The 20,372-nt window shown below is 42.0% G+C and overlaps 1 protein-coding gene across 4 annotated transcripts in view; it reads left to right on the forward strand.

Annotated features, from left to right (window-relative positions):
- Window positions 1-2,345: 2,345 nt before the first annotated feature.
- LOC102402141 (glycine N-acyltransferase) overlaps window positions 2,346-20,372 on the forward strand; it is a 63,541-nt gene continuing 45,514 nt past the window's right edge. Inside the window, exons 1-3 of one of the 4 annotated variants that reach the window (XM_025266002.3) lie at window positions 2,346-2,560; window positions 11,243-11,338; window positions 14,281-14,388. In XM_025266002.3, the coding sequence (XP_025121787.3) occupies window positions 11,261-11,338; window positions 14,281-14,388 (186 nt within the window). In that variant the 5' untranslated portion in view covers window positions 2,346-2,560; window positions 11,243-11,260. The remainder of the gene's footprint in view (window positions 2,561-11,242; window positions 11,339-14,280; window positions 14,389-20,372) is intronic. The other 3 variants (XM_044929079.2, XM_006056631.4, XM_006056632.4) reach the window with 3 other exon arrangements.

Consider the following 20,372-nt stretch of genomic DNA (forward strand, 5'->3'; position numbering starts at 1 on the left):
AATGGACATGTATTTAACTGATGCTACTAAATTTAACAAGGATATTCTGATCAACAGCTAGATTTTAGGAATGTTAGAAAGACACCGTTAATAAACATTCATGGAATAGTTTCTGGAACACTTTTTTTTTTGACTGCACCCCATAGCATGTGGAATTCCATCACCCCAACCAGTGATGGAATCCATGCCCCTTGAATTGGAAGAGTGAAGTCTTAACCAATGGACTACCAGGAAAGTCCCTGGTACTTTTGGCAAGTCATGTTGATAAGATGATTAAATTTTTTCAAGATTATAAAAATATTATCTTTCAACCTAATCATTTCAATCATTCATCCTCAGCCAGACTAGCCCTTTGTCAGTGTTCAGAGGTATTTCCTGTCTAGTAATGTGTGTGCATGCTAAGTTGCTTCAGTTGTGTCCGACTCTTTGTGACCCTAGACTGTCACCTGCCAGGCTCCTCTGTCCATGGAATTTCAAATTTCTTAGACGTAGAAAAAAAAAAGGATGGCACTAAACTGTGTTATATTAATTTTACCAATAATGATTCTTTTGGGGGGACAATACTACAAAAAGTGAATATCTTTGTGCTGTGAAGACAGACATACACATATTCCTGAGAATTGGGAACTGTTTTTTGTGACATAACCCAGACATGGAGAACCTACCGAATTAGTCATTTTAACCACACCTCACAAGAGGCTCTTGGGTTCTTATCCTACAGGGGAATCAGGTTCTTTTCTAAGTCAGGACCGTGGGAATCTTAGACCATGCCATGTATTTCTTCCCCAACTCCCTCAGTGGACTATCTGTCTTTTCTAGAGTCTGGAACTGTGAAGTATACCTGGAGTTATGCCTGCTAGCTAATGGGACACCTCTAGCCTTAGGTTTTCAGACAGAACACACTTCAGGCTATGCAACTGTGTCTAAGTAAATTATGCTTTTAGCCCAGAGTTTGAGTTTTACTTGACTGACTGGTAAGAGTCTGTGCCATTGCAAACACACAAGATTAACTCCAAAAATGTGCTGGAGCCATTTATATGTAAAATAAATTAAACATCCACAGATTTCAATGCTTTTACAGCAAGAAGCTGTTTCTTTTCCTAAGTTAGATCACTGATAAGTGAAAGTGAAAGTCAGTCAGTTGTGTCCAACTCTTTGCAACCCCATGGACTGTACTATCCACGGAATTCTCCAGGCCAGAACACTGGAGTGGGGAGCCTTTCCCTTCTCCAGGGGATCTTCCCAACCCAGGGATCGAACCTGGGTCTGCTGCACTGCAGGCATATTCTTTACCAGCTCAGCCACAAGGGAAGCCCTATCCCTGATAACATAAAAGTAACTTGCCTCCATCTTTTATCTCTGTTTGCAAGATATATTATGTGTGCTAAGCTATCTGACTGCTGGTAATTTTTTAAAATTTCTTTATGTGGTTTTGGTGGGGTTTTTTTTTTTTTTTTTTTTTTTTAATATTTATTGGCTTATTTGGTCCCATTGGGCCCTAGCTGCAACACGAGGGATCTTGGCTGCCTTATTCAGCGTCTTCATTGCAGTGTGCTGTCTCTCTAGCTGTGTGGGCTTAGTTCCCTAACTGGGGATTGAACCTCCTTCCCCTGCATTGCAAGGTGGATTCTTAACCTCTGGACCCCGAGGGAAATCCCTTGATAATGTTTAAACATGAATTTGTTTTCCTTGAATACCAGGAATCCCAAGTGAAGGCAAAACCTTATCTAACCCTGTACATGAGCGTCTTCACTTATATATAATGAGGTAGTTATGAAGAGCCACCTTGAGTCAACATAAACGAGGACTTTGGTGGGGATGTGTATAAGAAAAACTCACACTGTGCAGGACTGTTTAGGACGGGGTAGTAGAACAACATATCCCCTCTTTCCAACATTCTTCTCTTCAGTGCCTCACATTAGAATCATTGTATCAAAAGGGATTGGGTCTATAACCACAGGGAAAAAAGGCTTTCACTCAATATTTTGTGAGACACATTTACTCAGGCAGCTTACACTATATATGTGTGTAACTTTGTTTTGCTCTCTTTCATTTAAGAGACATTCATATACACATCTTGTATTTGTCAGGTACTTCCCTAAGCAGCTCACAAATGTTAGCCTGTTGAACTTAACAAAGCAGAAATGTAGTAAGTAAATGTAGGCAGTGTTATTGATTTCACCTATAGATAAGGAAACAGAGGCAAAGAGGTATTAGCTGCTTTGGTCATAGAGACACGACTGGTAAAGGGTAGGATTACAAACACTGAGTTACAACCAGACTCCCAGATTTGCAGAAACAGCAGAACATGTGACCCAGAAGGAGGGCCCAGAGGTCCAGGAGAGGCTGCACCAGCTCCCTGAACCGTCTCCCTTCCTTTTTAAGGAGGAAAGGTCCACAGTGACAGCTCCAACTTAGTTGTTTCTGTAGAAAAACCACCACAACACCCTTTGCAGCTCCTGGCTGGGCGTCCCGGGACAACGAGCACTTCAGGTTCTGGAAAAAGCTGCTGCTTCTCATTGGCTCCTGGGGATTCTTCTCTGTGCAGACACCTTTCCAGGTGAGGACTCACCTCAGCAGAGAGAATCGCTGCTCTGTGATACTCACCTCCTTCCTTTTCTTCCCACAAGACGGTGGGAAAAATCAAATGCTCTTATCTGTTTTAGACAGGAAGTTCCAAGCTTATTCATTGATATTTATGCCAAAGGGGAGGGAGCCTATTTGATTTGAGAAATAATGCATTGCCTCTACTATGGCTTCCCTGGTGGCTCCGCGGTTAAAGCATTTGCCTCCAATGAGGGAGACCTGGGTTCGATCCCTGGGTCAGGAAGATTCCCTGGAGAAGGAAATGGCAACCCACTCCAGTACTCTTGCCTGGAGAATCTCATGGACGGAGGAGCCTGGTAGGCTGCAGTCCACGGGGTCGCAAAGAGTCGGACACGACTGAGCGACTTCACTTTCACTTTCACTTTCTACTGTGTATATGATACACGTACTGGGGGGGGGGGGGGGGCCAGACTTCTTGGAAGGACGAAACCAGCTTTCCATTCTGAGCAGATGAATAGTACGGAGGGGTTTGGAAGTTGGTGGGTGAGTGGAGAGGTAATAACATTTGCAGGAAGGATGCTGACCCAGGTAGCGTTCACCTAACACACCTACAGTGCCGAGACACGAGGCAAATGTGGTTCTGTTTACTCCCTTAGGAAACATTCTACAGGAGGTAGCTTGTTCCTTAGATAAAGGTTAACCAAGAAAGCAAAGCAGTCGGTTCAAAGTCAGAGAGGAAATATGCAGAGGAACATGGACTAGAATGCACGCTAGGTTAACCATTAATTCAGATCCTGTGAAAAAGAAAGTTAATGTAAAATATTTTATCAATAATGTTATGGCCATAACATGTTTTTTTTTTAGTTTTCTTTTTAATTGAAATATAACTGCTTTACAACGTTGTGTTAGTTCCTGTTGTACAACAAAGTGAATCAGCTATCTGTATGCATATATCCCTTTCCTGGGCTTTGTTGGTGGCTCAGATGGTAAAGAATCTGCTACAATGCAGTAGTCCTGGGTTCAATCCCTGGGTCAGGAAGATGCCCTGGAGGAGGCAATGGCAACCCACTCCAGTATTCTTGCCTGGAGAATTCCTTGGACAGAGGAGCCTGGCGGGCTGCAGCCCACAGGGTCGCAGAGTCGGACATGGATTAGTGTTCACTCGCTCATGAGGTGCCCTCCCTCATGAGGCTCCCCGCCCACCCCATTCCCCCCATAAGTCATCACACAGCACTGAGCTGAGCTCCCTGTTACACAGCAGCTTCCAGCTAGCTATCTAATTCACACATGGTCGTGTGTACATGTCAATGCCACTCTCTCAGTTTGCAGTGAATGGCTTTTCACATCTTGTTTTCCCTTCTAACTTTATCTTTCTACCTCCTTCCAGTTCTCATATATGTTGCATATTGAATATGTCTAAGCAGAGATTTACACATTATAATCGAGGATCAGGTACTGTTTTGTGTTCTACATTTTCTCCTTTGATTTCAGGATTCTCTATTATTTAGAGTTTGCTTTCTTTGTTTAAATTGCTCAACATTTTGCAAATATTTCCATTCAGGATGGCTGGGTCTGAAGTGCTTTGTGTGTGTGTGTGTGTGTGTGTGTGTCTGTGTGTGGACTTTGCCCTTTGCCAAAGCTAAAAGCTCATGATGACTGGGCAGTATTCTAGAGCCTCTTCAGTTTTCAATCTACTCAATAACAAGGCAACATGTTTTGCTGTTGCTGCTGGGGCTGGTGGTGCGTTTCACTGTGTGTGTATGTGTGTGTGCCCACACCTGCCTAACAGAACAGTTTCATATTAAATGGCTTGCAGGATTGTAACAATGTTACAACCCTAGAAATTCGGCATCAAACTCATTTTGCCTCTTACAGGAGGCTTTCAGACTAAAGCTCACATTTGCATCTCGGAATGCTGGACTTCTACTTGATGCTGGGAAGGACTGAAGGCAAAAGGAGAAGGGGGCAGAGGATAAGATGGTTAGATAGCATCGCCGACTCAATGGAGATGAATTTGAGCAAACTCTGGGAGATAGTGGAGGACAGAGGAGCCTGGTGTGCTGCAGTCCATGGGGTCTCAAAGGGTTGGACACGACCTAGAGACTGAACAACAAATCCTGAGTCTCTCAGGATGAGATAAACGCCCAGAGACATTTTTGTTTCTCATAACTGGGAGTGGAAGTATTACTATTGAGAGCTAGTTAGTAGAGTCCAGTGATGTTATTATATGTTCTATGATGCATAGAATTGCCTCCCCCAACAAAGACTTCTCTGCACTGAAATATAAATAGTGCTAAATTTAGGGAACCCTACTAAACCCTAAAAAACCCTACTCTAAAAGGAACCCTATTCTAAACCCTACTCTTGAACGGTTCTATGAAAACCTACAAGACCTTTTAGAACTAACACCCAAAAAAGATGTCCTTTTCAATATAGGGGACTGGAATGTAAAAGTAGGAAGTCAAGAAACACTTGGGGTAACAGGCAAATTTGGCCTTGGAATACGGAATGAAGCAGGGCAAAGGCTAATAGAGTTTTGCCAAGAAAATGCACTGGTCATAACAAACACCCTCTTCCAACAACACAAGAGAAGACTCTCTACATGGACATCACCAGATGGTCAACACCGAAATCAGATTGATTATATTCTTTGCAGCCAAAGATGGAGAGGCTCTATACAGTCAGCAAAAACAAGACCAGGAGCTGACTGTGGCTCAGACCATGAACTCCTTATTGCCAAATTCAGACTTAAATTGAAGAAAGCAGGGAAAACCACTAGACCATTCAGGTATGACCTGAATCAAATCCCTTATGATTATACAGTGGAAGTGAGAAATAGATTTAAGGGCCTAGATCTGATAGATAGAGTGCCTGATGAACTATGGAATGAGGTTCGTGACACTGTACTGGAGACAGGGATCAAGACCATCTCCATGGAAAAGAAATGCAAAGAAGCAAAATGGCTGTCTGGGGAGGCCTTACAAATAGCTGTGAAAAGAAGAGAAGTGAAAAGCAAAGGAGAAAAGGAGAGATATAAACATCTGAATGCAGAGTTCCAAAGAATAGCAAGAAGAGATAAGAAAGCCTTCTTCAGCCATCAATGGAAAGAAATAGAGGAAAACAACAGAATGGGAAAGACTAGCGATCTCTTCAAGAAAATCAGAGATACCAAAGGAACATTTCATGCAAAGATGGGCTCGATAAAGGACAGAAACGGTATGGACCTAACAGAAGCCGAAGATATTAAGAAGAGATGGCAAGAATACACAGAAGAACTGTACAAAAAAGATCTTCACGACCCAGATAATCTTGATGGTGTGATCACTGACCTAGAGCCAGACATCCTGGAATGTGAAGTCAAGTGGGCCTTAGAAAGCATCACTACGAACAAAGATAGTGGAGGTGATGGAATTCCAGTTGAGCTTTTCCAAATCCTGAAAGATGATGCTGTGAAAGTGCTGCACTCAATATGCCAGCAAATTTGGAAAACTCAGCAGTGGCCACAGGACTGGAAAAGGTCAGTTTTCATTCCATCCCAAAGAAAGGCAATGCCAAACTACCACTCAATTGCACTCATCTCACACACTAGTAAAGTAATGCTCAAAATTCTCCAAGCCAGGCTTCAGCAATATGTGAACCGTGAATTTCCTGATGTTCAAGCTGGTTTTAAAAAAGGCAGAGGAACCAGAGATCAAATTGCCAATATCTGCTGGATCATGGAAAAAGCAAGAGAGTTCCAGAAAAACATCTATTTCTGCTTTATTGACTATGCCAAAGCCTTTGACTGTGTGGGTCACAATAAACTGTGGAAAATTCTGAAAGAGATGGGAATACCAGACCACCTGATCTGCCTCTTGAGAAATTTGTATGCAGGTCAGGAAGCAACAGTTAGAACTGGACATGGAACAACAGACTGGTTCCAAATAGGAAAAGGAGTACATCAAGGCTGTATATTGTCACCCTGTTTATTTAACTTATATGCAGAGTACATCATGAGAAACGCTGGACTGGAAGAAACACAAGCTGAAATCAAGATTGCCAGGAGAAATATCAATCACCTCAGATATGCAGATGACACCACCCTTATGTCAGAAAGTGAAGAGGAACTCAAAAGCCTCTTGATGAAAGTGAAAGTGGAGAGTGAAAAAGTTGGCTTAAAGCTCAACATTCAGAAAACGAAGATCATGGCATCGGGTCCCATTACTTCATGGAAATAGATGGGGAAACAGTGGAAACAGTGTCAGACTTTATTTTTCTGGGCTCCAAAACCACTGCCGATGGTGACTGCAGCCATGAAATTAAAAGACGCTGACTCCTTGGAAGGAAAGTTATGACCAACCTAGATAGTATATTGAAAAGCAGAGACATTACTTTGCCAACAAAAGTTCATCTAGTCAAGGCTGTGGTTTTTCCTGTGGTCATGTATGGATGTGAGAGGTGGACTGTGAAGAAGGCTGAGCTCGGAAGAATTGATGCTTTGGAACTGTGGTGTTGGAGAAGACTCTTGAGAGTCCCTTGGACTGCAAGGAGATCCAACCAGTCCATTCTGAAGGAGATCAGCCCTGGGAGTTCTTTGGAAGAAATGATGCTAAAGCTGAAACTCCAGTACTTTGGCCAGCTCATGCGAAGTGTTGACTCATTGGAAAAGACTCTGATGCTGGGAGGGATTGGGTTCAGGAGGAGAAGGGGACGACAGAGAATGAGATGGCTGGATGGCATCACTGACTCGATGGAAGTGAGTCTGAGTGAACTCTGGGAGTTGGTTATGGACAGGGAGGCCTGACGTGCTGCGATTCATGGGGTTGCAAAGAGTCAGACACGACTGAGTGACTGATCTGATCTGATCTGATCTGACTCTAAACTGATCAAGAAATTTTGAAAAAGAACATGAATTACCAGGACTGTCAGTGATGAGTGAGGGAACACTACTATAGATCCCACAGACATTTAAAGGATGAGAAAATATAGATGGCTTGTGCAATAAATTCTACAGCTTAGATAAAATGGGGAAAAAAATCCCTCTAATGACCTAAATAAATAACCAGATGTGTCTAACTCTGCAACTGTATGGACTGTAGCCCACCAGGCTTCTCTGTGCATGGAATTCTCCAGGCAAGAATACTGGAGTGGGTTGCCATTCCCTTCTCCAGAGGATCTTCTCAACCCATGGATCAAACCTGGGTCTCCTGCATTGCAAGCAGATTCTTTACTGTCTGAGCCACCAGAGAAGACCCAACTAAATAACCAGAAGTTACCCTAAAATCAGAAAAGCCATATATTTACAAAGGAAATTGAATTTGTAGTTAAAACATTTCCACAGAGAAATTTAATTCCAAGTAAAAATATTTCCAAGTCAAAATATTTCCAAGTCCCAGATGGCTTCACTGTTGAAATCAACAAATACTTGATGAAGAAATATTAATTCTCTTAAGAAAATAGAGGAGGAGGAAACTCTTTCCCAATTTGTATTTTCTGAACATAAATGTTATATCAAAATGGATAAAAACTTTACTAGAAAATAAGAATATAGATCAATATAGACCAATCATTCACAAACATAGGTGCAAAAATCCTTTGAAATAATAGAAAATTGATCCAAAATATATAAAAATAATACCTTATGAATAATGGGTTTATACTGAAAATATTCATTTAGCATTCAAAAATAAATAATTAAAATTCAACATGTCAACAAGAAAAAAATCATATAATTATCCCAATAGATGTATTTAAAATGGCTGACAAATATCAACATTAATTTATGATTTTTAAAAAACCCCTTAACAAGCAACTTTTTCAACATGACAAAGGTGATTGATGAAAAATTAACAGCTAAGCTTAAGTAAGAAAATAAATACTTTTCTCTAATATCAAGAAGAATGCTCATATAGTACCTCCTATAAAATATTTTCCTGCAAGTTCTAAGTGGTACAATAAGACAAGAAAAGGAATAAAACACATACAGATGGAGGAAATAAAATTATTTTCATTTGCAAAAAAAATTTGATCACATATATAGAAAATTTTAATTGCAAAAATACACAACTACTAAAGGTAATTGTGGGAAAGATTAGTTTTCATTCCAATGCCAAAGAAGGGCAATGCCAAAGAATGCTCAAACTGCCAAAGATTGTACAATTGCACTCATTTCACATGCTAGAAGGTAATGCTCAAAATCCTTCAAGCTAGCCTTCAGCAGTACATGAACCCAGAGTTTCCAGATGTACAAGCTGGGTTTAGAAAAGGCAGATGAACCAGTATCAAATTGCCAACATTGGTAGGATCATAGAGAAAGCAAGGAAATTCCAGAAAAACATCTACTTCTGCTTCATTGATTATGCTAAAGTCTTTGATTGTGTGGATCAAAACAAACTGTGGAAAACATTTAAAGAGATGGGAGTACCAGACCACCTTACTTGTCTCCTGAGAAACCTGTGTGAGAGTCAAGAAGCAACAGTTAGAACCAGACATGGAACAACTGACTGATTCAGAATTGGAAAAGGAGTACGTCAAGGCTGAATATTATCACCTTGCTCAAGTAACTTCTGTGCAGAGTAGATAGTGCAAAACGCCAGGCTGGATGAATCACAAGCTGGATTCAAGATTGCTGGGAGAAATATCAATAACCTCGGATAGACAGATGATATCAATTTAATGGCAGAAAGTGAAGAGGAACTAAGCTGCTGGATGAGTGTGAAAGAGAGGAGTGAAAAAGCTGGCTTAAAACTCAACATTTAAAAAATGAAGATCATGGCATCTGGTTCCATTACTTCATGGCGTGAAGAAAGGGAAAAAGTAGAAGCATTGACAGATTTTCTTTTCTTGGGCTCCAAAATCACTGCAGATGGTGACTGCAGCCATGAAATTAAAAGACACTTGCTCCTTAGAAGGAAAGCTATAACAAACTCAGACAGCATATTAAAAAGCAGAGACCTTTCTTTGCCAACAAAGGTCCATAGAGTCAAAACTATGGTTTTCCCTGTAGTCATGTATGGATGTGAGAGTTGGACCATAAAAGAAAGCTGAACACCGAAGAACTGATGCTTTCGAACTGTGGTGCTGAAAAAGACTCTTGAGAGTCCCTTGGACTGCAAGATGCAACCAGTCCATCCTAAAGAAAATCAACCCTGAATAGTCATTGGAAGGACTGATGCTGAAGCTGAAGCTCCAGCACTTTGGCCACCTAATGGGAAGAGCTGACTCACTGGAAAAGACCCTGATGCTGGGAAAGATTGAAGGTGGGAGGAGAAGGGAATGACAGAGGATGAGATGGTTGGATGGCATCACCAACTCGATGGAAATGGGTTTGGGTGAATTCCAAGAGATAGTGAAGGACAGGGGAGCCTGGCGTGCTGCAGTCTAAGTGGTAACAAAGAGTGGGACACAACTGAGCCATTGAACAACACTAAAGGTAATGAGTTAACTCGATAAGGTCACACTACACAAAGCCAATATAGAAAAATTGCACTTCTATAAACAAACAACAAATTTTTTAAAACTTCAAAATATATTGTAATTTACAGTTATATGTTTATTTATGTGCTAAGTCACTTTAGTTGTGTCCAGCTCTTTGCGACCGCATGGACTGTAGCCCGCCAAATTTTTCTGTCCATGGGATTTTCCAGGCAGGAATACTGGAGTGAGTTGCCATTTCCTTCTCCAGAGGATCTTCTCGACCCAGGATCTAACTGGTGTCTCTTAGTTCTCCTGAACTGGCAGGTGGGTTCTTTACCACTAGCACCACCTGGGAAGTCTCGTATTTATTTATAATGCCATCCAAAGGAAGGAATGAATGGGGATAAGTTTAACAGAAGATAGCCAAAAACTAAAGTCCTTTGCTAAAAAATTTAAAGAAGACCTAAAATAATGAAGAGATACATCACACTCATAGACTAAAATAGTCAATATTTTTCAGATATTACTTCTTATATAACTAAGCTACAGATTCACTGCAATCTCAACATAAGTGTCAGACAATTTTTAATAAAAATTCACAAGATTATTACAAAGTTTAAATAGAAATGCAAAAAACCTAAGCAAAAAGCATCTAAAAAAGTTGGTGGACCCACACTATCAGATTTCAAGGCTTAGTATAAAGCCACAGTACTCAAAAACAGTAGTAAAAAAAAAATCATAAGAGTAGATATATAGATCAATTAAACTAATAGAAACTTGAGAGATGCAGGCATACATATAAACTCAATTGCTTTTCAACAATTACATCAAAGCAACTCGAAAGAGAAAGGACAGTCCTTGCAATAACTAGTAATTAAATAACCAGTTTCTCCTCCAGGAGATAGTGAAGGACAGGGAAGCCTGGCACGCTGCAGTCCATAGGTTTGCAAAGAGTTGGCACACAAGTTTGCAACTGATCAAAAACAACAAATCTACCCTGGGGAAGAGAATATCCACTCTTACGTCATACCACTTACAAAAAGTTAACTTGAAATTTTCATAGACCCAAATATAGGAACTAAACCTATAAGACTTCTGAAGGAAAATATAAGAGGAAATTTTTGTAATTGTAGAACAGCAAGACATGGAAACAATCTAAATATGTCTCTCTCTCCTAAGGCAGTTATTCTAGGCAAATTTATCTTCCCTGTTACCTTCTAAAACTCAGGTAAAGCTGTGTGACTCTTTTCCTATTAGTTCAGCATCTTCTCATTCCTGGCTATTTGTTGGTCCTCACTAGGCTAAGGTACCTGCCAAGATGCTCCACTTACAAGGCCCGCAGATGCTGCAGATGCTAGAAAAATCCTTGAGGAAGAGCATCCCTGAATCCTTAAAGGTGAGCTTGGGACACTCTTAGGGAAGCAGAGGGTTGCATTCTTAGGGAACCAAAGAGGTCAGGAGGAGAATGAGCTCTTACCGAGTGCGCGTTCTGTGGTAAGAACTCACTCACACAGCATCTCACACAGTTCACACCATCTCTTGGCAAGAGAAGTGTATTAACTCATGTCCTGGAAGAGGGAAGAGTTCTCAGTTATATGACTTGCCCAATAATTTTAAGTTACAAAAACACTACCCTCTGGAGACTCAAAAATATTTTCTTGATTTCTCTTTAAAAGGTTGATCTAAGTACATACTAATTTTTAAACATTTGTGCCCAAGGTGAAGTTAACCACCATGTATCTTCTTGGAATATTTAACAGGTCAAGTCTTATTTCTTTGAAATTCAAGTGCACACGGAAGAGATCTAGAAACAATTATCTACTATTCATTACTTTAAGGCAATGGTATTTCTTACAGAAGGCTGGATTTATGCAGATTTATTTATATTTTCACTTTTAACATTTAGAGGATTGGTGGAAGGAGGAAAATGCTTTTTCTTTCATTTTTTTCTTTTCCTTTTTTGTCTGCATGACTTGTCAGATCTCAGTTCCCTAACTAGAGATTGAATCCAGGTCCTCGACAGAGAAAGCATGAGTCCTAACTATGGACCATCAGGGAATTCCCTGAACTGCTTTTAAAAGCACTTTTCACATCTAAAGATAGAAGTTTAATCACAGAACCGCGGCCAGCACCGGCGCCAGCGGGGCCTCAAGGCCAGAACAATGGCTGCGTGGTCGTCAGTGGCAACGGAAAGCACTTCCAGCCCTCACTTCACCGCAGCCGCCGGACTTGATCTGTGGACTCGTGTCAGCCTCAAAACTCCCGTAGGAGGGGATGAATCCTCAGAAAATTATTGGAGAAGGCGATGGCACCCCACTCCAGTACTCTGGCCTGGAAAATCCCATGGACAGAAGAGCCTAGTAGGCTAGAGTCCATGGGGTCGCTGAGGGTTGGACACGACTGAGCGACTTCACTCTCACTTTCATGCATTGGAGAAGGAAATGGCAACCCACTCCAGTGTTCTTGCCTGGAGAATCTCTGGGATGGGGGAATCCTGGTGGGCCGCAGTCTATGGGGTCTCACAGAGTCGGACACAACTAAAGTGATGTAGCAGCAGCAGCAGCAGCAGCCAGAAAATGATGCTGAGTGAAAAAAGCCAGTCCCAAAGGGTTCCACACTATATAAGTCCATTTATATAAAATCCTTGAGATAACCAAATACAGAAACAGAGAACACATGATGGCTTCTGGAGGTGAACGAGGAGGCAGGGGCAATGGGAAGATAGTGGATGTGACTATAAGAGCCTCAGGAGCCATCCTCATGGTAAGGGAAGTGTTCTGCATCTGGACTGTATCAGGGTCAAAATCCTGTTGTGGCATTGCTCCTAAAGTCCAGTAGGTCTCTGTGCTTCACCAAGTTTACACAGTAAGCAGCCAGGATTTTACTCTGGGCAAGTGAACATTTGAAGCCAAGTCCTAACCCTTATGCTCATCTGCTTAGCACAGCGCCTTGGACTTTGGTCAATAAATTATACGTATCAGTTTCTATCTTACAGTTTCATCTAGAATATGCACCCTCATCCCACCATGGAGTTACCTTGATGACGGTGATTCCTCCTTGGTTCTACGGCTAAAAGGGCAGCCTGCCTGGGTCTGTACCCACCCCTTCCACCAGCAGGCTGTCTCCCCACCACGTCACTTAACTTTTATGTGCCTTGGCTTTCTCACACAGAATGGGAGTCATGAAGGGATTCCCTGGTGGCCCCAGGGGTTAAGACTTGGTACTTTCATTGCCTAGGGCCTGGGTTCGATCCCTGGATGCCTGATGTTGAAGCAAAAATCCCACAGGCTGCACAGCCACCATAAAAGAGGAGGGGGAGTAACAGGACCTCCAGTCTCTTGAGGTTGTTGTCAGATGAGAAGCCTTGATGGGGAACAGGCAGGCTGTGCCTTTCACACAGAGAAGCTATGCCAATATTAGCCACTGTGGGTATAGATCAGACCATAAATTTACAGTGGGGCGAATTGTGCCTACATCAGTTTATCTCATTTGAGGCCAGTACTTTGAAAGACTTGGCATAATTTGGGATGAGTTGAATATCTTCACCTTCCTCAATCTTAACCATTTGTAAACCATCCTTTTACTCTGGGGAAGAGAAAGGTAAGCATTCTTCTATAGGTGGCCTATCTGGTTTTGTTTATATTTACTGTAAAGGGACTAAAGAGACAATTCTCCACGACCTTTAGTTACTATAGCCTCCACTTATTTGTAGGAAATAGTTACCTTTACCAGAGGTTAATTTGAAAATATGTGTTGAAAAGCCTTAAACATGTAGATAGCTTTAAACCCAGCAATCTCCCTTCTAAAAACCTTCCCTAAGCAAATATCAGGTACAAATGCAAAGATTTCAGCAAAAAAGATATTCTTTGAAGAGTACTTTTTTGCGTCAAGAAGTTGGAAACACCTGGAGTGGAGTGTATTTGATATTCTCCAGTTTTGTGAAATTTGTTGTATGTGCCTGGAGAATCCCATGGGCAGAGGAACCTGGTGAGCTACAGTCCACAGGGTCACAAAGAGTCAGACATGACTGAAGGGACTTAGCATGTACACACTTACATGAACAGATGTAATCTATTAAAGATCTTATTAAATTCCATAATAGGAGTTCTGTTCATAAATTCCATTGGTTTGCATATCTTCTATGTGAATATTTTTTAAAGATATATTTATTGGGGGGAAACTTAGAATCTCACCAATGGTCTGCTGAAGTTCTTACTAGGTACCTTCCAATCAAAAAATTCCATTATTTCATAAAAATAAACCTTGTCCTATGCAAGCACGGCACTTTTCCATCTCTTCCTAATAAAATCATCCTCTCACTTTCTTGTAATACTACAGGTTTATGGGACCACCTTCCACATAAACCAAGGAAACCCTTTCAAGCTAAAGGCTCTGGTGGACAAGTGGCCTGATTTTAATACAGTGGTTATCCGCCCTCAGGAGCAGGTAAGGGGCCAGATGTGGAATGAATAGGTATTTATGTCCATATTGGCTATGTACTTACCATGCAGTTGGCAATATGGTAGACCCTGGGAATATAGAAATAAATCAAGGTGATATAGTCAACATGTCCTTATCTTCAAAAAGTCCACAGCCTGGAGGAGATTATAGGTAAATCCATAGGGAAATGACATCATGGTGTGAAATGGTTAGTTGCTCAGTCGTGTCTGACTCTGCGACCTTGTGGACTGTAGCCCACCAGGCTCCTCTGTCCATGGAATTCTCCAGGCAAGAATACTGGAGTGGGCTGCCATTCCCTTCTCCAGGGGATCTTCCCAACCCAGGGATTGAACCCATGTCTCCTGCCTTGCAGGTGGATTCTTTACTGTCTGAGCCACTAGGGTCCCATGGTGTGAAATGGGCAGAATCAAAACCAAGATGGCATCCTGCTGCTGCTTAGGACCAAACACTTTGTCATTTCTCGCATCCAGTTTGTGGGAAAAGAGGCAACCAGGGGGAGGCTGTGCTAATGTAGGATTATGTTGATGGCGTAGACAAGAGCTTGATCTTTTGTGAAAGGCATCAAAGAAGCATTTCCCAGGCTGGATTTCTACATGTAATAAATCAAGCCCATTTTAAACTCTTAACCTAAGGGGAAAAAAAATATTTCATACCTTGTACAAACACCAGTTTTGAAACCACATCAACTCATTCATGCTAACTCAAAACTTCTCATTGTGATGGTCTCTTCCCGTTGAGATGCTGAACCATGTTATAACCTATGGTCATAAATTAAGCAAATAAAACCAGGCAGGAGGGGAAAAAGCATGTGGTAGAGGTTGCAGGGAGAGGAATGATTCTTAGTAGAAATTTTACCAAAATTGGATGTTGAATATAAATAGGATTTTTTACATGGTTGCAGATCAGAACTTCATTCAAAGCAGTTGCAAGAGATAAAGTCTGAAACAAGAGTGAATTAAGGAAAATTAAGGAGCAAATTACATAGTTGGAATTGTTGGTTATGTATTGTATGATAATTTTTTAATTAGTGAAATTGAATAGTTAAGTTTATTTAATAGTTAAGTTTATTCAAAAATAAAATGTATAATTATATTTTAAAATATCAAGTAAAATTGTAATATAAATATATTATCACTTAATATAACATATAGAAGTGAAAGGGGTAATAAATATTCAAGAAACCAAATTAAATAACAATTTAAAACGAACACTTTTAATTATTAATAGGAATCTGAGCTACTTTCAAAAATACAGTTATAAAAATAAGACTTTTCCAACTTGAAGAACGATCATTGACATATAAGATTGTGTCAGATCTACAACATTGCAGATTTGATATACATGTACATTACAATGATTCCCTCCATAACTTTAGCTAACACTCTATCCTGTCTCATAATTATCATTCTATTTTTTAGTGAAAACATTCAAAATCTGCTCTCTTAGCAACCTTCAAGTACAGTTAACCCTTGAACAACACGGGTTGGAACTGCACGAGTCCACTGAAATATTTTTTTTCCCCAGTAATTACATGCTACAGTACTCCACCATCTGACAGTGTTTGAATCTGTAGATGCAGAATAGCAGATACAAAGGATGACTGTAAAGTTATAAGCAGATTTTCAGCTGTATGGAGAGTTGGGGTCCCTAACTCCTGCTTCGTTCAATGCTCAACTGCATATAATACAGCATTAACTATGTTCCTGCGATGGGCGCGCCAAAGCGCAGGCGGCTGCGACGGGCGCGCCAAAGCCCAGCGAGAGGACCCACCCCACGTCCGAGGTCAGGGGCAGAAGCCGGGAGAACCCCATGCTCGAAAGGCTGCGGCCAAGAGGAGTTACCCCACGTCCGAGGTCAGGGGCAGCGGCCAAGAGTACTAGACTGCGACAACACAGGAACGGCCGAGAGGAGCTACCCCATGTCCGAGGTCGGGGGGGCGACGAGAGGAGTTACCCCTCAGCCGAGGTCAGGGGCGGCGGCCGGGAGGAGATACCCCATGCCCCACACCCCAAGACCGAGGCCAGGGGCAGTGGGCGGGAGGACCAACCTCACGTCCAAGGAGCCTTGGCTGCACAGGGTCAGGAGAGCCTAGAGGAGCTATCCCACATTGAAGGTCAGGAAGGCCGGCGGTGAGGTACCCCTCATCCAGGGTAAGGAGCAATGGCTGCGCTTTGCTGGAGCAGCTGTGAAGAGATACGCCACGCCCAAGGTAAGAGAACCCCAAGTAAGAGAGTAGGTGTTGCAAGAGGGCATCAGAGGGCAAACACACTGAAACCATACTCACAGACAACTAGTCAATCTAATCACACTAGGACCACAGCCTTGTCTAACTCAATGAAACTAAGCCATGCCCGTGGGACAACCCAAGACGGGGTGGGTCATGGTGGAGAGATTTGACAGAATGTGGTCCACTGGAGAAACGAATGGCAAACCACTAAAGTATTCTTGCCTTGACAACCCCATGAACAGTATGAAAAGGCAAAATGATAGGATACCAAAAGAGAAACTCCCCAGGTCAGTAGGTGCCCAGTATGCTACTGGAGATCAGCAGAGAAATAACTCCAGAAAGAATGAAGGGATGGAGCCAAAGCAAAAACAATACCCAGCTGTGGATGTGACTGGTGATAGAAGCAAGGCCCAACGCTGTAAAGAGCAATATTGCATAGGAACCTGGAATGTCAGGACCATGAATCAGAGCAAAATGGAAGTGGTCAAACAAGAGATGGCAAGAGTGAATGTTGACATTCTAGGAATCAGCGAACTGAAATGGACTGGAATGGGTGAATTTAACTCAGATGACCATTATATCTACTACTGCAGGCAGGAATCCCTCAGAAGAAATGGAGTAGCCATCATGGTCAACAAAAGAGTCCGAAATGCAGTACTTGGATGCAATCTCAAAAACGACAGAATGATCTCTGTTCGTTTCCAAGGCAAACCATTCAGTATCACAGTAATCCAAGTCTATGCCCCAACCAGTAACGCTGAAGAAGCTGAAGTTGAACGGTTCTATGAAGACCTACAAGACCTTTTAGAACTAACACCCAAAAAAGATATCCTTTTCATTATAGGGGATTGGAATGTAAAAGTAGGAAGTCAAGAAACACCTGAAGTAACAGGCAAATTTGGCCTTGGAATATGGAATGAAGCAGGGCAAAGACTGATAGAGTTTTGCCAAGAAAATGCACTGGTCATAACAAACACCCTCTTCCAACAACACAAGAGAAGACTCTATACATGGACATCAGATGGTCAACGCCGAAATCACACTGATTGTATTCTTTGCAGCCAAAGATGGAGAAGCTCTATACAGTCAGCAAAAACAAGACCAGGAGCTGACTGTGGCTCAGACCATGAACTCCTTATTGCCAAATTCAGACTTAAATTGAAGAAAGCAGGGAAAACCACTACACCATTCAGGTATGATCTGAATCAAATCCCTTATGATTATACAGTGGAAGTGAGAAATAGACTTAAGGGCCTAGATCTGATAGAGTGCCTGATGAACTATGGAATGAGGTTCGTGACATTGTACAGGAGATAGGGATCAAGACCATCCCCATGGAAAAGAAATGCAAAATGCAAAATGGCTGTCTGGGGAGGCCTTACAAATAGCTGTGAAAAGAAGAGAAGTGAAAAGCAAAGGAGAAAAGGAGAGATATAAACATCTGAATGCAGAGTTCCAAAGAATAGCAAGAAGAGATAAGAAAGCCTTCTTCAGCCATCAATGGACAGAAATAGAGGGAAACAACAGAATGGGAAAGACTAGAGATCTCTTCAAGAAAATCAGAGATACCAAAGGAACATTTCATGCAAAGATGGGCTCGATAAAGGACAGAAATGGTATGGACCTAACAGAGGCAGAAGATATTAAGAAGAGATGGCAAGAATACACAGAAGAACTGTACAAAAAAGATCTTCATGACCCAGATAATCGCGATGGTGTGATCACTGACCTAGAGCCAGACATCCTGAAATGTGAAGTCAAGTGGGCCTTAGAAAGCATCACTACGAACAAAGCTAGTGGAGGTGATGGAATTCCAGTTGAGCTATTCCAAATCCTGAAAGATGATGCTGTGAAAGTGCTGCACTCAATATGCCAGCAAATTTGGAAAACTCAGCAGTGGCCATAGGACTGGAAAAGGTCAGTTTTCATTCCAATCCCAAAGAAAGGCAATACCAAAGAATGCTCAAACTACCACACAATTGCACTCATCTCACAAGCTAGTAAAGTAATGCTCAAAATTCTCCAAGCCAGGCTTCAGCAATATGTGAACCGTGAACTTCCTGATGTTCAAGCTGGTTTTAGAAAAGGCAGAGGAACCAGAGATCAAATTGCCAATATCCGCTGGATCATGGAAAAAGCAAGAGAGTTCCAGAAAAACATCTATTTCTGCTTTATTGATTATGCCAAAGCCTTTGACTGTGTGGATCACAATAAACTGTGGAAAATTCTGAAAGAGATGGGAATACCAGACCACCTGATCTGCCTCTTGAGAAATCTGTATGCAGGTCAGGAAGCAACAGTTAGAACTGGACATGGAACAACAGACTGGTTCCAAATAGGAAAAGGAGTACATCAAGGCTGTATATTGTCACCCTGCTTATTTAACTTCTATGCAGAGTACATCATGAGAAACGCAGGACTGGAAGAAACACAAGCTGGAATCAAGATTGCCGGGAGAAATATCAATCACCTCAGATATGCAGATGACACCACCCTTATGGCAGAAAGTGAAGAGGAACTCAAAAGCCTCTTGATGAAGGTGAAAGTGGAGAGTGAAAAAGTTGGCTTAAAGCTCAACATTCAGAAAACGAAGATCATGGCATCTGGTCCCATCACTTCATGGGAAATAGATGGGGAAACAGTGGAAACAGTGTCAGACTTTATTTTTCTGGGCTCCAAAATCACTGCAGATGGTGATTGCAGCCATGAAATTAAAAGATGCTTACTCCTTGGAAGGAAAGTTATGACCAACCTAGATAGCATATTCAAAAGCAGACATTACTTGGCCAACAAAGGTTCGTCTAGTCAAGGCTATGGTTTTTCCAGGGGTCAGGTATGGATGTGAGAGTTGGACTGTGAAGAAGGCTGAGCACCAAAGAATTGATGCTTTTGAACTGTGGTGTTGGAGAAGACTCTTGAGAGTCCCTTGGACTGCAAGGAGATCCAACCAGTCCATTCTGAAGGAGATCAGCCCTGGGAGTTCTTTGGAAGAAATGATGCTAAAGCTGAAACTCCAGAACTTTGGCCCCCTCATGCAAAGAGTTGACTCATTGGAAAAGACTCTGATGCTGGGAGGGATTGGGTTCAGGAGGAGAAGGGGACGACAGAGAATTAGATGGCTGGATGGCATCACTGACTCGATGGATGTGGGTCTCAGTGAACTCTGGGAGTTGGTGATGGACAGGGAGGCCTGGCATGCTGCGATTCATGGGGTCGCAAAGAGTTGGACACGACTGAGCGACTGATCTGATCTGAACTATGGTCCTCATTCTTTGCCTTTTATCCTCAGAACTTATTTGTCTTATAACGAAGTTTGTACCCTTTGACCCACATTTCCCCACTGCCGGCTCCCGGGCTTCCCCAGCCTCTGTGATCAAGTGTTTTAAAATCCGCACCTGGAAGCCATCATGCCTTCCTCTGTCTGCCCATTTCACGTAGCCCAATGCACACAGGGTCCTCCCACGCGTCACAAACAGCAGGATTTGCTTCTTTCTCTGGGTTGACTGATGTTCCACTGCCAGACATGCCACATGTTCCCTGTCCGTTCATTCGTTGTCTCCATGTCGTGGCTATTGCGAATAGCATTGCATTGAGCATGGAGCACACGTGTCTCTTCCAGGTCCTGTTTTCATTTCCTTTGGATACACACCCAGAATGGGGTTCCCAATTCCTAGGACAGTTCTGTTTTAAATTTGGGGGGAGACCACCATACCATTCCTATAGTGGCTATACCAATTTACAT

This window comes from Bubalus bubalis, chromosome 16 (genome assembly GCF_019923935.1).
Source record: "Bubalus bubalis isolate 160015118507 breed Murrah chromosome 16, NDDB_SH_1, whole genome shotgun sequence".
Classification (NCBI taxonomy): Eukaryota; Metazoa; Chordata; class Mammalia; order Artiodactyla; family Bovidae; genus Bubalus; species Bubalus bubalis.